Raw genomic sequence first — 15,823 nt, forward strand, 5'->3', positions numbered from 1 at the left:
CTATCGGGCCGGGGCCGTCAGCCTTCCCCTAGACTCCTGTTGTTCCTTGTAGCTGTTGTCGTACAGTGATTCCCAAGTGAAGTGACTGAAGTGAGTGGGTTCAAGAATGGTCGCACATTTGCACCGCCGTCGATTTCGTAGATGTTGTTGTTGTGGTTGGTAGTGAAGTTCGACGAAAGACAGTCTCGCTTCCCCCCTCAGCATCTGAGTGTTACGCGCGCTGAACCCGTCGACGACGCCAGAAAGTGTTTGTGTTGTCACCTACCGACAGACCGTCCGTCCGTCCGTCTCCATCTTCGGGCCGGCACCTGCAGGCCGCCCAAAAGGCACCCGTCGAACCGGCAGCAGACCGCGCGCGCAAATTGCTGAAATGAAATATATTTCGCGAAAATTGAAATTTATTTAGATATAGATAAAAAGAAGTGCGCGACGCGGAGGGCAAAGCGAAAAAATAGAAAATTATTTATAAATAATAGCCGCGTGAAAATAACAGCCAGAAGCGGCAGAAAAACCAAACTCCCCACGTACAGAAAGGGGGATCCAAAGCGTTATTGTGTTTTAGAAAGAGCGAGAGAGAACGAATAAAAAAAAAAAAAACGAGGAAGAAAAATAGTGGCGGAAAAATCTATCAATTTTATCAGGCTTCCGAGCGCTTCCTTCAATCACCCTTATCCCTCTCGCCTAGCATAGCCAATACAATCAATAAAATAACGAGCATTTCGGCGCGTCCGCATTTGCGAAATAAATAAAAAAAAACGGTGGATCCAAGTGATTGAAAAATTGTGCAACGTCGAACCTAGCCAAACGCAAAAGTGGCGACGAGGAACGTGTCCCCCTAAATCAGAGTTGGTGCATAATCAGTAGTAGTAGTGTTAGACGGGCGTTACAAAGAAATTACACAGGCAGTACCACCGCAGAAAAGAAGAACCACCAAAACCAGTTTTCGTTCGTTTAGTGCGAGCGTTCATTTTTTTTCATAATTGTGTTGCGGTCTAGAACCGGCAGCGTCGTGAAGAACCGACCAAAAAAAGCCGTCAAGCTGGCCGCGTCAATAGCAATGAACCCACACTACCATCCGTACTCGGATCTGGGCTCGTCCCCGCACTCGCCCAGTCCGGACAACAACAACTACCCGCAGCTGACGCCGCACCACAATGGCCACGGTGGAGGCGGCGGTGGCGGGCCCGGCAATCCGATGGGGGTCAGCCAGATGGACAGCCAGGCGGCGGGATTCCACGGCATGGGCAACGGAGGCCCCGGTGGCGGTCCCGGTGGACCGGTCAAACACTGCGGGGGCTGTGGAGGTGAGTGGAACCAACCAGCGAAGTGATTTGTGTGTGAATATGTAGTTAGGGCAAAAACGAGTTCAATGTGCCACCGCAAAATACGTGGAACGAAGAGTTATGAAACTATTCCATGGCATGTAGAACGCGGTGTTCCAAAAAAAATACTAGTTATAAGGTGCTTTTGTGACGACTTGTTGGGTAGAATTGGACCGAAGTTGTTATTGGGAATCTTGAAGGGAAACAATCAACGAGTAAAGCATCTAGCATACAGATCGTTACGTTTCAATCTGCAATTTGTATGTTGCATAACGTTTTAACTTTAAGTTTTTTGGTAATGTTTATGCAGTATTAAAATTGTAAATTTCAATCGTCTCGTAAAATATTTCTAGTGTAGTTTTATGTTAAATCAACGAACTTGTTAACAAGATTGTAGAGTAAAGTGGAGCAAAAGTACCGAAATGATAGACAAGTGATTATGAGTAGGAACACAAACTTACCTGAAATTGTGTGTATTCTTGTGTATTTTGAATATTCCACCTAGAAGTTATCAACATTGGATTGATAAATTTTAGATTTTTGCATTTTGATATATAAAAAAAAAATCGAAGCGGTAGTATGACATGATGCAAGAAGATTGTAACCTAAGTGTTCCAGTATTATGAGTCTATATCAGTCCTGCCCAACCTTTCTATAATTACTTTTTCAAACGGCTGTGTCTATGCTCGATGAACATGGGCTAAAATTAATAATGATGAATATTGAATAGATCCAGAGACCACGTCCGCAGGCTATTTTATTGTATGTATCTGCAGACGTAACATATGAGAGACTCTTTTCATTATTTGAGTGAGTCAAGAGTAGTTTAAAATGGTGGATAAATCCATTCTCGAGTTATAGAGTGACATATGAACACCATTTCATTTTCATTTATAGAGAGATGTCAGATTGGAACTATTTTGTGCTAATTTCCACTGCTTAAACATAACGAACTTTCAAAACTTGAAGAAAGAACAGATCAGTGCATACAAATAATATATGCCTAAAGATGACGAAGGTTCAATTTGGGTTTGTTATTGATTTAGAAAGCATTGTTTCAATTAAAATAAACATTTGTGAAACATTCAGTAAAATGCGCACTCTTGCCCCATCAGTGGCAAATGTACGCACTCTGAACCCATTTACTAAATCGAACGTTTTAGAAAAGAATGTTGCCAAATAGTCAAGGAATCGACTCACGGTTATAAACTAAAATTTGATGCTACGGTGACAAATATACGTGGATTTTCAAACTAAGCGCGTATTCATAATCCACTTTACTCTACATACAAAATTGCTGATACATGCGATATTTTGTCTAAATTTACACGAACTATCGTTTAAAATTCCCCCAAATTAAGCTACGGGTGCGATATATATTGCAAAAAATTACATAAATTTTTCGAACAGTGCTTCACTTGTTCAATGTTAACTGTATAAACCATGGCATTTTGACGAAAGTATAAAATATAGTACCGTAAACCGGCGCCAAATTGATCACGATTTTCCGTAATATGTGAATATTTTCTTTGCTTGTAGATTATTTTCAATTAATTTATTTTTTAAACCAGTACTGGTATATATGTAATAAAACCTAGTAGCTTGATTTGTTGAATTATTAACGTAAAATCTAGTTTGAATAATTATTGTTCTAAAATTTGAAAATACTTCTTTGGGGTGAAATTGATTTATATAACTTATTCCAACAGTTGTGGCTTTTATTTTATTATCATTTTGGCTATCATGTGACTGACTGTGAGTTGATGTGATTACAGCTCATACATATCATTAAATTGTTTGAAAATATGTTTATTATCAACTATATATGTGATATCAAAAAATAAGCTAAAATTAATGTAGAATTATCAGTGATTTTAAAACAAACTTTATGAAAAATTTTGGTAAACCGTGCCTTTAAATCACCTCTCAATATTAAATCTTCAAATTATTTTCAGAAGTTTGTTCGATCAATTTTTGCCCAGTGATCAATTTACCCACGGTCTATGATATGTTATTCGTAAATGCCCCTTTTCATAGCTTATCAAATTAGTAAGAAGTATATATTCGATTATCTATGATTATCCTATGAATAATCATAACAATAGATAGGAATAGTTTTGAAAGTCTTGAAGCACATAATGTTTACTTGGCCAATTTTTCTTCTCTCCCATATATCTCCGGATGTGGACTACGTAAAAAAAACTGGAATATCAGGGAATTCATTTTTGAACATGGAAAATCAGGAAATCTCAGGGAATTTCATTAAAATTTGGGGAAATATTTCATTTCACATAAACTTATCAATAAGTATGACTAGGGTTTTCAAATTTTCCGGCAACCAACTTTCCGGGAATCGGGAAATGAAAAAAAAAAAATATTTCCCTGGATTTTCCAGGATTCTGGGAATGAGGAAAACAATGCTTAAAAATATAGATAAAAGTAGAAAAGGTGGTTTTCCTTAACAATATACTGCATATTTAAATATTGCGGCGCTCAAATTGTTCACTAAACAAAAAAAACATTTTCAATTTGAACGGAAATACGCGTTCAGTTTCGTTGCAACACATTGTAGATAGGGAGAAAACACATTTACTGTAAGACCCTGTAAGTGTACAGGGACGCTAGTCAGCTCTGTCTTGAAATCATAAAATAATTACCAAATATTCTTTTTCAAATAGCGTAAGCTCTTTCTGCATTACTTTGCATATATTGCTGAAGCATTAGAGAAGTATTGAATAGCAGATTGAAGTTGTAGTAGTAGGTTTAATATTGACCATTTGTCTGTACCTTGTGGTCATTTTCATCTGATGGTACTTTGCCAGACTAGAACTTTTTTGTTCGATATGAGTTTGACATATTTTTTCGTGATAAGGTGTGCTCTTGGAATTTTAATACCTTGAAATCTGCTCCTAAATATTTGTATAAATGTATTATCTCTCCATAAATGTTTCTTGAAAAAATTATTATTTTATACCCTGGGGTCAATTTGAACCCAATCTCAGTTTAGTGTATCCCAGTGGTGTTTCAATGGATTATTTCAATTTCAAATGTTTTGCATAGTTAATTTAGTGCATTGCACCAAAAACAGTTTGCGATCTTGTATGCTTGAACATCTTTGCTGAAGGCAGTAACAACCTACGGTTATCACTGAGATACAGCATTTTTAATTTGTGTCCAAATTTACCCCTGGATACACTGAATTTTCAGCATAGTTGTCCCATTCGTTAAAACAGCAAGCTGAGAAAAACGCAGTTCAAGAATTTTTTTTCTCCGTGGGCTCTTATAGATAGGGCAACATAATTTTGGTATTTTTCGTAACATTTTCTGAACAAAGTAGGACATTTTTGGTGTACATTGTAAAGTGATAGATTCCAATGTATAACTAATTTTCGCCAAAAATGCCAATGTAACTGTTATGCCGCACAGCGCAGTACAGACAACGTAAATTTTTCAATAAAACTGATGCAAGACACATATTTTTAAGTATTTAGGAACAGAATTCATTTTAGGCATACACACTTAGAAATTTTCGCCGACTTCGGTAATTTTTACCGAAATCTGAACAGCTGAACTTTTCGGTAAAATTTATGCAATTCAATTCAATTGCTTTTCACCTACTTTGAAACTAAATCTCCACTAAAATGACAAGATTTGGTCATTTAAACAAGGTTGAACATGTTTCGATATTATTTTCAAATTCAATAGCCTTTCAAATTAAGATAGTTTTACCGAACGTTCAACTGTTCTGATTTCGGTAAAATTTACCGAACACGAAAACAAAATCTTAGTGTGTAGCATTTGATAACGGCACAAAAGCATTTGTAAACAAACTTTCTAAGGCCCTTTACACGCGAACCAAAGTACACCCACGCAAACCAACAACGTAATCGGATAGGGGCAACTATAACCTTTCCGAAAGTGGTATTGGTTTGCGTGGGCGTACTTTGGTTCGCGTGTAAAGGGTCTTAGAAAGTTTGTTTACAAATGCTTTTGTGCCTTTATCAAATGTTAGGCCTGATTTAGTATTAAAGATTCCAGACAAATTTATCACCAAATTAAAAAAAAACTGGAATGTTAAATTAACGATTGTGCTACATTACCCTGAACGCCATCACCCCGAATCCCATCACCCTGAATGTGAAAAGAACGAGCAGCAATCAAAAGAAGGCAGAAGCTCATTCGGGGAAGTGGCCATGTGGGGTAATGTAGTACATATATTATATTCTATACAGGGCTGCTCACTAGATTTTAATTCTTCTGGAAGCAAACCACCATAATCCGTTCAAGTAAGATTAATTTATTATGTATTTGATCTGGTAGTTGACGTCTAAGTGTCTTGAAAGCATACAGGAAAAGGTAGGATGTCGATCAACCTTCTGAAATTACAATTAAAATTATATTTTCACTGTCGTAGTCAACATAAATCACAAGCAAATGATTAATTTCAGCGAAGGAAATGAAGTTCAGTGAAAACGAAAGCAATGAATATATTAATTTCCTGAACGGCGCCGGTGATGTAGTGGTAAGCGTGATTATCTCTCACCCCAGCAGGCCTGGGTTCAATCCCAGTCGGCGCCGCCGGGATGTTCTGAGGCATAACATCTCTGATCACGCCTTCCTTCGGATGGGAAGTAAAGCCGTTGGTCCCCGGTTCATGAGTTGATGGGTCGATAGGTAGGGTCCAGGTGTGGGAGCTGCCTTCCTGGCACGTCGGTAGCATTGGTACTCAGCACGGAAAACAAGATCGACGGAAAAAACAAACCAGAGGAAAAAAAAAATTAATTTCCTGGGAAATTCGTAAATCTCAGGAAATGCAAAATCGTTACCGGGAATGCAAACCCTAAGTATGACTGATTTCGCTAGTTACAACCAACTTAACTACTGGGTGTAGTTTAAGGGTGGTTTTCCATTTAAAATTTTAATTAGAGTTGCTAATAGAGTTGGTTGCTCAATGCTTAACGTAGCAGTTTTGCAATCTGACCAAGATTACTCAAATAAAAGGGTATTTTGATGATTTTGGGCTTAATATAAAATCAGCTCCCACTGGGTGTTTGCACATTTCTGAGTTGAACTGAGATCCATTTCCGTAGATACTACAAATTGTTAGTTGTTGCAACATTTAACCTCCAAATGGGTATATGGGTACGTCTCTTAATAAATGTTACCCCTACTTACACATGTCACAATTTTACCGACGAGTAGATTGCACTGTCGATCTAGCTTTGTCCAACAAAAATCAGTCCGTTGAGCGCATTGGAGTGCCTTGATCATTACGGATGATTTTTTTTAATGAATACTTGTCGTTCTTGTTCCTTATTGTGTTCTTAAAAGTACACTGAAGTCTTTTTTACGCGGTTTTTTTTTTCACACGTGCCGCTGAGTCGCAATTTACGCGGTACGTTTTTAACGATTTCTCGGCAACGATACAACCTATCGACTTGATTTCAATCACATTATCCGTTTCAAGCTATAGGTAATCGAATGGCATACTTTTAAAAATCACAATTTTTGGTGTAAATTACTGCATCCATCTTTTTTGTTTTGGTAAACTAAGGAATATAATCCTTTAAAACTAAACAATATAACATAAATTCAAATTCTGCTATGGGTGCATGTCTTCCCGCGCAAGGTTGCTCTTGACCCAGGGCATCTGAGAATGGTGGTAGAACGTTAATTTTTAATTTAATTTAAAAAAATCATAAATTCAGTAAATTTTATTGTATTAATGCGTATGTTCTCGTACATACATGAAAGACCTACGGTAGACAATGATTGACTGTACTAATTGCAATTATTACATTTAAAAATGATGTCATCCTTAGCTTGGCGATCTTGCCCCGTCCACCCCTAAATTTATTGTGTATTTATCATTCTTTCTTGATTATTTTTTTTCATTTCGAATCAATTGAATTTTCGATAGTGACGTGTTTTGTTGATCGCAGTGAAAATTAACATGATTATGCTTAGGCTAATTACTGATGCGCTTTCAAGTTTATTACAGGTTGCTAGATATACCACATCAACTCTAGCTTTAAACATAATTTGAGGCCGTTGAGAACGTTTTTCATATTCTTTATGTTTCTCGTCTGTTTCGTTCTAATACTGTCAGTTCCGAGTCTATTAGCAAATTGATAGAATCATACTGGTTGAGTTATCTTTTAGTATAAGTGAAAGTCGCCATACTTTCTGATCCTAATGTACACCAAAGTGGATTACTCTGCTAGAGGTAATCCCGCAGAATAGGTTTCACTTATAAATAAATATTAAGAATGATTTTTTTCAAAGTTCTGTATGATATTCTATTATAAATATAGCGCTTTATAACATTCAAAATTATATCTATATATTTTTTTTTAATTATTACTGGTCTGCGCGTGGGTAATTACGGGGATTATATTTGACGCAGCGAATTTCTTTAGTGTAAAATGCTTAGTATTTAAAATCTCAACATTGGATTGTAGGTACTTCATTTTATGAACCTTTTAATAAGTTATACAGAAATCTCACCACAAGCATCAAAATTTAACGGGGCTCAATAAACTGCAGTTGTTTGAAAAGCTTATAAGACTAGCGTTGATTTGAATTCTTCTGACAAATTTATCAGATTTTAAAATTCTTTTAGGATTCAAATTGTGCAAAATCCTTCTTGTTTTAATTTTTGTTAGGTAAACCGGTTTATGTTTCTTATCATGAAAAATTTGTAAAATAAAATCATATAAAATATTAAATAATACAATACTCTCTAACAAAAGTTCAATTGTTGGCCACAAACATGATTTATAAAAACTGGAAATGTTCTAACTTTTGACCAGGGAGACCGATGACCGATTAAAATGTAATGTCAGTTGCCACCCTGTATAGAATTACTTTTAACTGGATTAATTATGATGATCTCTAATAATACACATTTTTATTTCAAAAAATGTAAGAAAACGGGTTTGAATCTTTTGAAATTGAAAGAATAGGTTCACAGAATTAAGAAAAGGAGACCGGTGCAAATATAGTACAAGCAAAGGTTTGATTATAATTATATTACTATTCTTCGATGTGCAGTAATGTCCCAAGTAATCTTTTTGATTAATAATTAGAAAAGTTTGTTGCTCTGTTAATGTTTTTCAGATTTCTACATCCTGAAAAAAAAAAGTTTTTGGTATTGATCTTTAAAGGTAAACTGAACGGAAACAACTGAAAAGTGTTGAGGGAATTTATATCTGTAACTGTAACCAGTTCGTTTTTTTTCTAATCTGGTTAAATGGTATACCTTTTTTTTTTTTTTGTTAATTACTTTATTTGTACAGGCTCAATCGAATAAAGTTTACAGAGCCAAGTTATCATTTTCTTTATACATTATAAATGTCTTAAATCTAAAATTAAAGGATTGGAACCGATTACTCGCGGTCTTCTCGAGGTTAGTGGATGACAATTGTTTGGATCGGGAGAGGGAAAAGGTGATTTGGAATATGATTTATGATTCAAAAATTTCACTATTTCTAAAACATATACTTAATCCTATCGACGTTATATCAACTCTGTAATTATACAATTATTACAGAAACAAATCTACAAAAAAAAATACACACACATACAAAACACAAACTAAACACAAGGTTAATCAAACTTACAATCTATGGTTAATATTCTTCAAGAAAACATATATGAGTTGCATAAACTCCAGATCGCGTCTAGCCAAAATATCCCGAACTGGAACATTAGGTTGTCTACCTCGAGCCCGAAGGGAATCGTACAACTCGGATCTGACTCCACGGTGCTCAGCACATGACCAAATAATGTGATCTGCGTCCTGGTAATCTTGTCCACATTCACAGAGATTACTGTCCCCCAGCTCAACACGGAACAAGTGAGCGTTTAACGAGTAGTGATTGGACATGAGGCGAGACATCATACGAATGAAGTCTCGACCCACATCCAACCCCTTGAACCAAGGACACTTCGACACCTTAGGGATGATTGAATATAACCATCGTCCTAAACTCCCTTCACTCCATTTATTTTGCCAGCTGGCGAGGGACTGTTGACGATAAATGAAGAAAAATTCGTCGTAGGCGATTTGTCGATCGTAAATATCGCCTTCCATAGCGCCCACCTTTGCAAGCGAGTCCGCCTTCTCATTGCCCGGAATCGAGCAATGAGATGGGACCCATGCAAAGGTGATGACAAAAGATCTTAAAGATAAAGCACTTAGAAGCTCTCGTATTTTCATGAGAAAATACGAGGAGTGCTTTACCGGCCTCATGGAGCGAATAGCCTGACAGAACTGAGACTATCCGTAAAAATAAAATAATGATCTGGTGCAAGTGAGGCGATCGTTTCTAGCGTATAATGTATTGCCGCCAGTTCCGAAACATATACGGAACAAGGAGCATGAAGCATTAGAGAGGCGCTATGAAATTCGTTATAAATACCAAAACCAGCGGACGCCTCTATTAGTGATCCATCTGTGAAGAACGATCTTGCGGAATCAACTTGGCCAAACTTTGCAGCGTAAATTGACGGAACAATCATGGAACGATGATATTCTGGGATTCCACGAATCTCCCGCGTCATATATAAATCAAAACTAACTGAATTGCCGAAGTCGGACAAGCATACACGATGAGGATTATGCTGTGAAGGGCTGACATCCAGTGTTATGTACACGTAGTACAATGTCATAAAACGAGTTTGAGGGTTTAGCTCAAGAAGCTTCTCAAAGTTTGCAATCACCAGTGGGTTCATAATTTCACAACGGGTGAGGAGCCTGAGGGATAATTCCGAAAACCGATCAGAGAGTGGCAACATGCCCGCTAACACTTCGAGACTCATCGTATGAGTCGAGTGCATGCATCCTAACGCGATACGAAGACAGCGATACTGGATCCGTTCCAGTTTGATGATGTGAGTTTTAGCCGCCGACTGGAAGCAAAAACTACCGTACTCTAAAACCGATAAAATCGTTGTCCGGTACAACGTTAGAAGATCTTGCGGATGAGCTCCCCACCACGTTTCGGTAATTGTTCGGAGAAAATTGATCCTTTGTTGGCATTTTCGTCTCAGATACTCAATGTGGGATCTCCAGGTGCATTTGGAATCGAACCAGACCCCAAGATATTTGAAAGACATGGAATGAGTGATCGGCTTACCCAAAAGTTGAAGCTTCGGTTGTGCTGGGCTATGCTTCCTAGAAAAAACGACCAACTCAGTTTTCTCCGTGGAGAATTCGATACCTAGCTGGATAGCCCAAGTAGACAAATTGTCTAAGGTATCCTGTAAGGGTCCTTGCAGGTCGGCCTCTCTGGGTCCTGTCATAGACACTACTCCGTCATCTGCAAGTTGTCTCAACGTGCAGTTGTCCCTTAGACAATTGTCAATTTCTCTGACGTAGAAATTATACAGAAGGGGGCTTAAACATGAGCCCTGGGGGAGGCCCATGTAGCTAAATCGTGAAGCTGTAGAGTTTCCATGAGAAAAGCTCATATGTTTTTCTGACAGCAAATTGTACAAAAAGTTATTAACTAATGGAGAAAGGCCACAAGCGTGGAGTTTGTCTGAAAGGACTTCAACCGATACTGAATCAAAAGCCCCCTTAATATCCAAGAAGACAGAAGCCATTTGCTCTTTATTAGCAAAAGCCAACTGAATTTCTGTGGAAAGCAACGCGAGACAGTCGTTCGTTCCCTTGCCCCTACGGAAACCAAATTGAGTATCTGAGAGTAGGTGGTTCAACTCAACCCATTTGTCCAGGCGAAAAAGGATCATTTTCTCCAACAATTTTCGAATACACGATAACATCGCAATGGGACGATACGAGTTGTGATCTGACGCGGGTTTTCCAGGCTTTTTAATGGCTATAACTCTCACTTGCCTCCAATCATCCGGAACAATATTGAGCTCTAGGAACTGACAAAACAAGTTCAACATGCGCCTCTTAGCGACGTCTGGGAGGTTCTTCAACAAATTGAACTTGATTCTATCAGCCCCCGGAGCCGAATTGCCACACGAAAGGAGCGCGAGTGAGAGCTCCAAATGGTATACTTACCGAGAATATTATTTTGCTGCCATTTAACAAGAACATGACACTTAGAATAGGATTATCATCCATCGGCGTTGGTTTAGTTAGGATGCTTTAAACTTGGCACGCCTTGGAACACTGCTCAAATCCCATGTTAGGCTTATTTTATTGTTTAAATTATACTGCCTATAATCCCATATCAGTCCCATATGGAAAAAGTAGGCATAGAAGTTAAGAAGTTCAATTTCCATGTAAATATTTAAAAAATCATAGTGAATTAATGAATAATCTTGTCAAGCTCAAATCAGTTGCCATGAAGCTTGCATGTTTTGTTCTGTCAGCGAAAAAAATGGCGATTAAAAAAGCAAAACTCTAACCTGACTTCTGGACGATTGAATTTCAGGATGGGACTGATATGCGATTACTTTACATTATGGGACAAACTTGATGTTATTTTCACATTTTATCACCGTATATTTATCACATAATATGAAAGAAGATGCCAATTGATAGTGGATAGCGTTATTATCTTTGAAATTACGATAATCCATATGGGACTAAACTGCGATTATAGGCAGTATAGTATTTACCATTGATTGGTTATTATGATGTTTTCTAAAACTTTGTATTAGCCCCGATGACATTTTCGGTTTTATCATAGCTTTGAAGAGGTTTATAATGCTTAGAGTGGAGTTGAAGGCCATAATAAAACCATAAATGTTGCAGGGTAGGACAACTGTTTATACTCTCTGGGGGTTCTCTGTGTTTATACTCTTTAGTATGACTATTATTGCCCTGGAAAGAACCTTTTGACGTGAATTCTAGTTCGAAAATGTTCAGAAATTTGACTCTTTTGGAAAATATTGGTGGCCCTGAAAAGGGCCGATAGTAGCCTAAAGCCTTTGGAGGATTATGATGACGTGTAGGCAGCTGGATCTGAGGCGAATGCCACTTCGACCTGTTTCGTCTACTAACGACTCTCTGATGAAAGTGTTGGGGAAGCAGCAATGCTACATCGACATGTGTTGTCTAGAAACGATTATCTGATGACTGTGTAGGAGAAGCAAAATATACGTAATTAGTGGATTTGTTAGTTATTCCGATGCTTTTGGACAATGTTTAATTTTTACCACTTTGTCAATAGTTCTTTGTTGAAAATCAACAATCAAAAGCATATCGATGCGTGGAAATATTTCTGATCGATTGGTGGTATAATTATTGAAATTGGTCCAGGGGCAGCTGAGTTATTGACGTTCAAAATCTTTCATAATTTCGTTACATGTTTCATTTTCGGTTTGCACAAAGTGTACCCTCATATAGAAATCCCAGACGTATTCCTACTTTAAAATAAAAACCAGGAAAACCCGGGAAATAGCCGTGAATTCAATTGGATCATCAAAATATATTTTATACCTATATTAATCGATTGGAATTCTTATTTTTTTTTCTTAGTATGGAATTAGAAAAAATAAGTCTGACATATCAACAAATTAACAATGTCTCAGATTTTCGAAAATTTGTCAAGTCAAGGACCGTGAAAATTTTCCTGAATAGTTTCAGTGAGAATCTTTAACAATGTCTTATCTTTAGAAACGTGATTTTTTGTTAACTTTGCAATCTTGAAAGTTTTTGGATGACATTATGATCTGGCATTTTAAATATCTAGATAGAGCTGGAATTAGGGCGTAACAGCCTTAGTAAACAATGACTTCTCTCGTTGATTTCTAGGAATTCAAGGCACGCCTACACAAACCAACAAATCCATCGAGTAGGAGAAGTCTTCCCCTACTCGATGGTGATGTCGATTTGGCCATGACTTTCGAGAAATCATCGAGAGAAGTCATTGTTTACAAAAGCTGTTACGCCCTAATTCCAGCTCTATCCAGATATATACAGTTAATTTTAAAATCACTCTATTTGCAACACGTCAATGTAGATTTGCAATTGTTATTTGAGCTAGTATCAACGTAATTATTGAAATTTTCTCTTTTAGGACTATTTTCCTCAATTGTAACTTAAAGATCGCCAATGGATACTTTTAAAATGATTTATTTTAATCTGGAATTTTTTTCCTGGAAAAACCCGGAATTCTTCGCGTATTTTACCTTTACTTTTGGAATTTTCAATTTCTCTTACTAAATAATTTGAATATTTTTCATAGATTTTATACTCGATCGAATCACAGAATATCACAGATTTTTAAACAAATATGAACCCATCCAAAAGATGTTTTCAGGGTCATGGAATTAGATTAGAATTTCTAAGGAACTCATTCCAAGGGAGTTGTGCGAAGAACATGTGAAAAACATCAAGAGAAATCTGCTTTCAAGGTAGTTCTGAGCTACTTAAGACGACATGTGAAACCTAAGGAGATGCCAAGATAGTTCTGAGTAGAATTCCAGTGAAATTATTAATAGGTTTTTAAGGAAACTTTAACGTTAATTCATAGGAATTAATTATATTAATTCCTAAGAAATTTTAAAAGAGAATTCGAATTGAGGATTGCTTTACGATGATTTTCAGGAGAACTACAAGACAATTCAAATGGAAATTCTGAGGATAATTTCTAGGAGAACAATAATACGGAACATTATCCCATGGGAATTTTCGGATAATACTTAATAATTAATAATAAAAGAGATTAATTTCATGAGAACTTGGAACTCCAACTTGGAGTTTCACCATAATTCTTAGGAAAGTTTTGAGGTTATTCCAAGCAAAATTGCAAAGGAATTAAATTCCGAATGCCGAGAATATTTAATTTAACCAAATTTTGAGAAAAACTTCAAATAAATTCCGAAAAAAAAGAAAACTTCATCATGACAATTTTTAGGGAAAAATGAGTTTCAAGAATAAATATTATAGTGGGGAATTTCACTTTAATGCTGAGGCGAACTCCAAGTGATTTTTTTTTCAAAAGTACTTTCGGGGAACTGCTGGGAAATACACTGCAAAATTATTATTAATATAAAGAGCATATCAGAGTGAATTCAGAGAGTGTTCTGCTAAAAATTTTCAAGAGTATTATGGAGCAAATTAAAAGGGGATTCCATTTTATCACAGAATATAGAAAATTTATCCACGCCTGGGATACTGAATTAACGTCAGGCGTTCAGAGGATTTTCCAGGTTTAAGCTCTCATACATCTCGCTGTTACACTTTTCAGACTATTGTTCTATCTCACTGATTCACATTCCAGAAATTTCTAGCCCCATAAGCTTGAACAGATTTTTTAGACCAGGCATGATCATAGAATTTATTCTCAATTGAAGTCACAGAATCTTGTTTTTTGTTTTCTCACATTTGGATCTTCAATTTCAGTGTAAGAAATCTTGAAAAATTTGCTATGTCTGATTTAACTAAATTATTCTTTGGAAATTATGTCCAGAACCAAAATGTCTTCTGAGTTGTTTTGAGGATTCCCCTCAATAAGCTTATGATTTCTCCGCTATTCTCCATAACAGTCTTTGAATTATGGCCTCCAGAAAATTTTAGAAATTTACTCCATGTTTATTTTCGTATTCTTAACACTCCCAACACGATGCCTGCGGTAAAATGTGTAACGGCAAACTTGCATTGTTTGAAAAATCATGGCTCAGCCATTTATTTATGAATTTCAAATCTATTCGTATTTAAAACTACATAGGGAAAATGGATCTAATGTTGGCCTATGGACCTAACATTGGGCCCATCGCTTAAAATCAGCTATTTATTAATTTTATCTAGACGAACGCATCATTGGGATAGTACTAATGGATACTTTTGGTCGCTATTGAAAATTTAGTCGATTGCTAAATTTATGTATGGGCCCAAATTAGGGGTATTTAGGCCGACATTTCATCCATTTCCCCTACTTTAAAGATTTATTCGGTTTCAGTTATGCATTTTATCGAAGGCTTCGTGTTCCAAGTGTTAATGATTCTTGCGAGAATTAAACTGAATTTCTCTTCATGAATTTCTTCAAAATTCCCTTGAAATATTCAAGGAAATTATTTGGTATGTCCTTTAGAAATTAGAGAGTATAATATAAAAAAAATCTCTGGATTTAACCTCGTAATTCTATGGCAATTTTTCGCAAAACCCAGTTGAAAGCCTTCTCCGAATGTCCTTGAGAGAATCTCTTGGAGTTTTCTTGAGATCCTCTTTGGAAAGCCTTCGAACCTTTCTAAGGATTCCCTTGTAAGTTTCTTTATGATCTCCTTAAACTCGGAAAATTAAGAGGACATTTGGAAATATGCTCAAAATTCCCTGTTATTTCTACTCTTAGAAGCTCTCTCTTAAATTCATTCAAATTCCTTTAAAATTATCTTTAAATATGCTAGAAAATCTGCATAAAGTGTTTTTTAGCTTATTCAGAAGTACTTTGCTTCGAATTTATTTTATTCTGTACATCGGGATTGTGATTCCATAGCAGTCATTCATCCCTGTTAATTGGAGTTATTATCGATATTCCCTTGCAACTGCCCTCAGAATTCTCGTTTATATTTCCAGC

At 36.5% G+C, this 15,823-nt stretch overlaps 1 protein-coding gene across 1 annotated transcript in view; it reads left to right on the forward strand.

Annotated features, from left to right (window-relative positions):
- Positions 1–237: 237 nt before the first annotated feature.
- LOC135717151 (LIM domain transcription factor LMO4) overlaps positions 238–15,823 on the forward strand; it is a 95,902-nt gene continuing 80,316 nt past the window's right edge. Inside the window, exon 1 of the mRNA XM_065239106.1 lies at positions 238–1,304. Coding sequence (XP_065095178.1) covers positions 1,058–1,304 — 247 coding nt within the window. The 5' untranslated portion in view covers positions 238–1,057. The remainder of the gene's footprint in view (positions 1,305–15,823) is intronic.

This window comes from Ochlerotatus camptorhynchus, unplaced genomic scaffold (genome assembly GCF_037179485.1).
Source record: "Ochlerotatus camptorhynchus isolate MF236.1 unplaced genomic scaffold, CSIRO-AGI_Acam_v1.1 ptg000050l, whole genome shotgun sequence".
NCBI lineage: Eukaryota > Metazoa > Arthropoda > Insecta > Diptera > Culicidae > Ochlerotatus > Ochlerotatus camptorhynchus.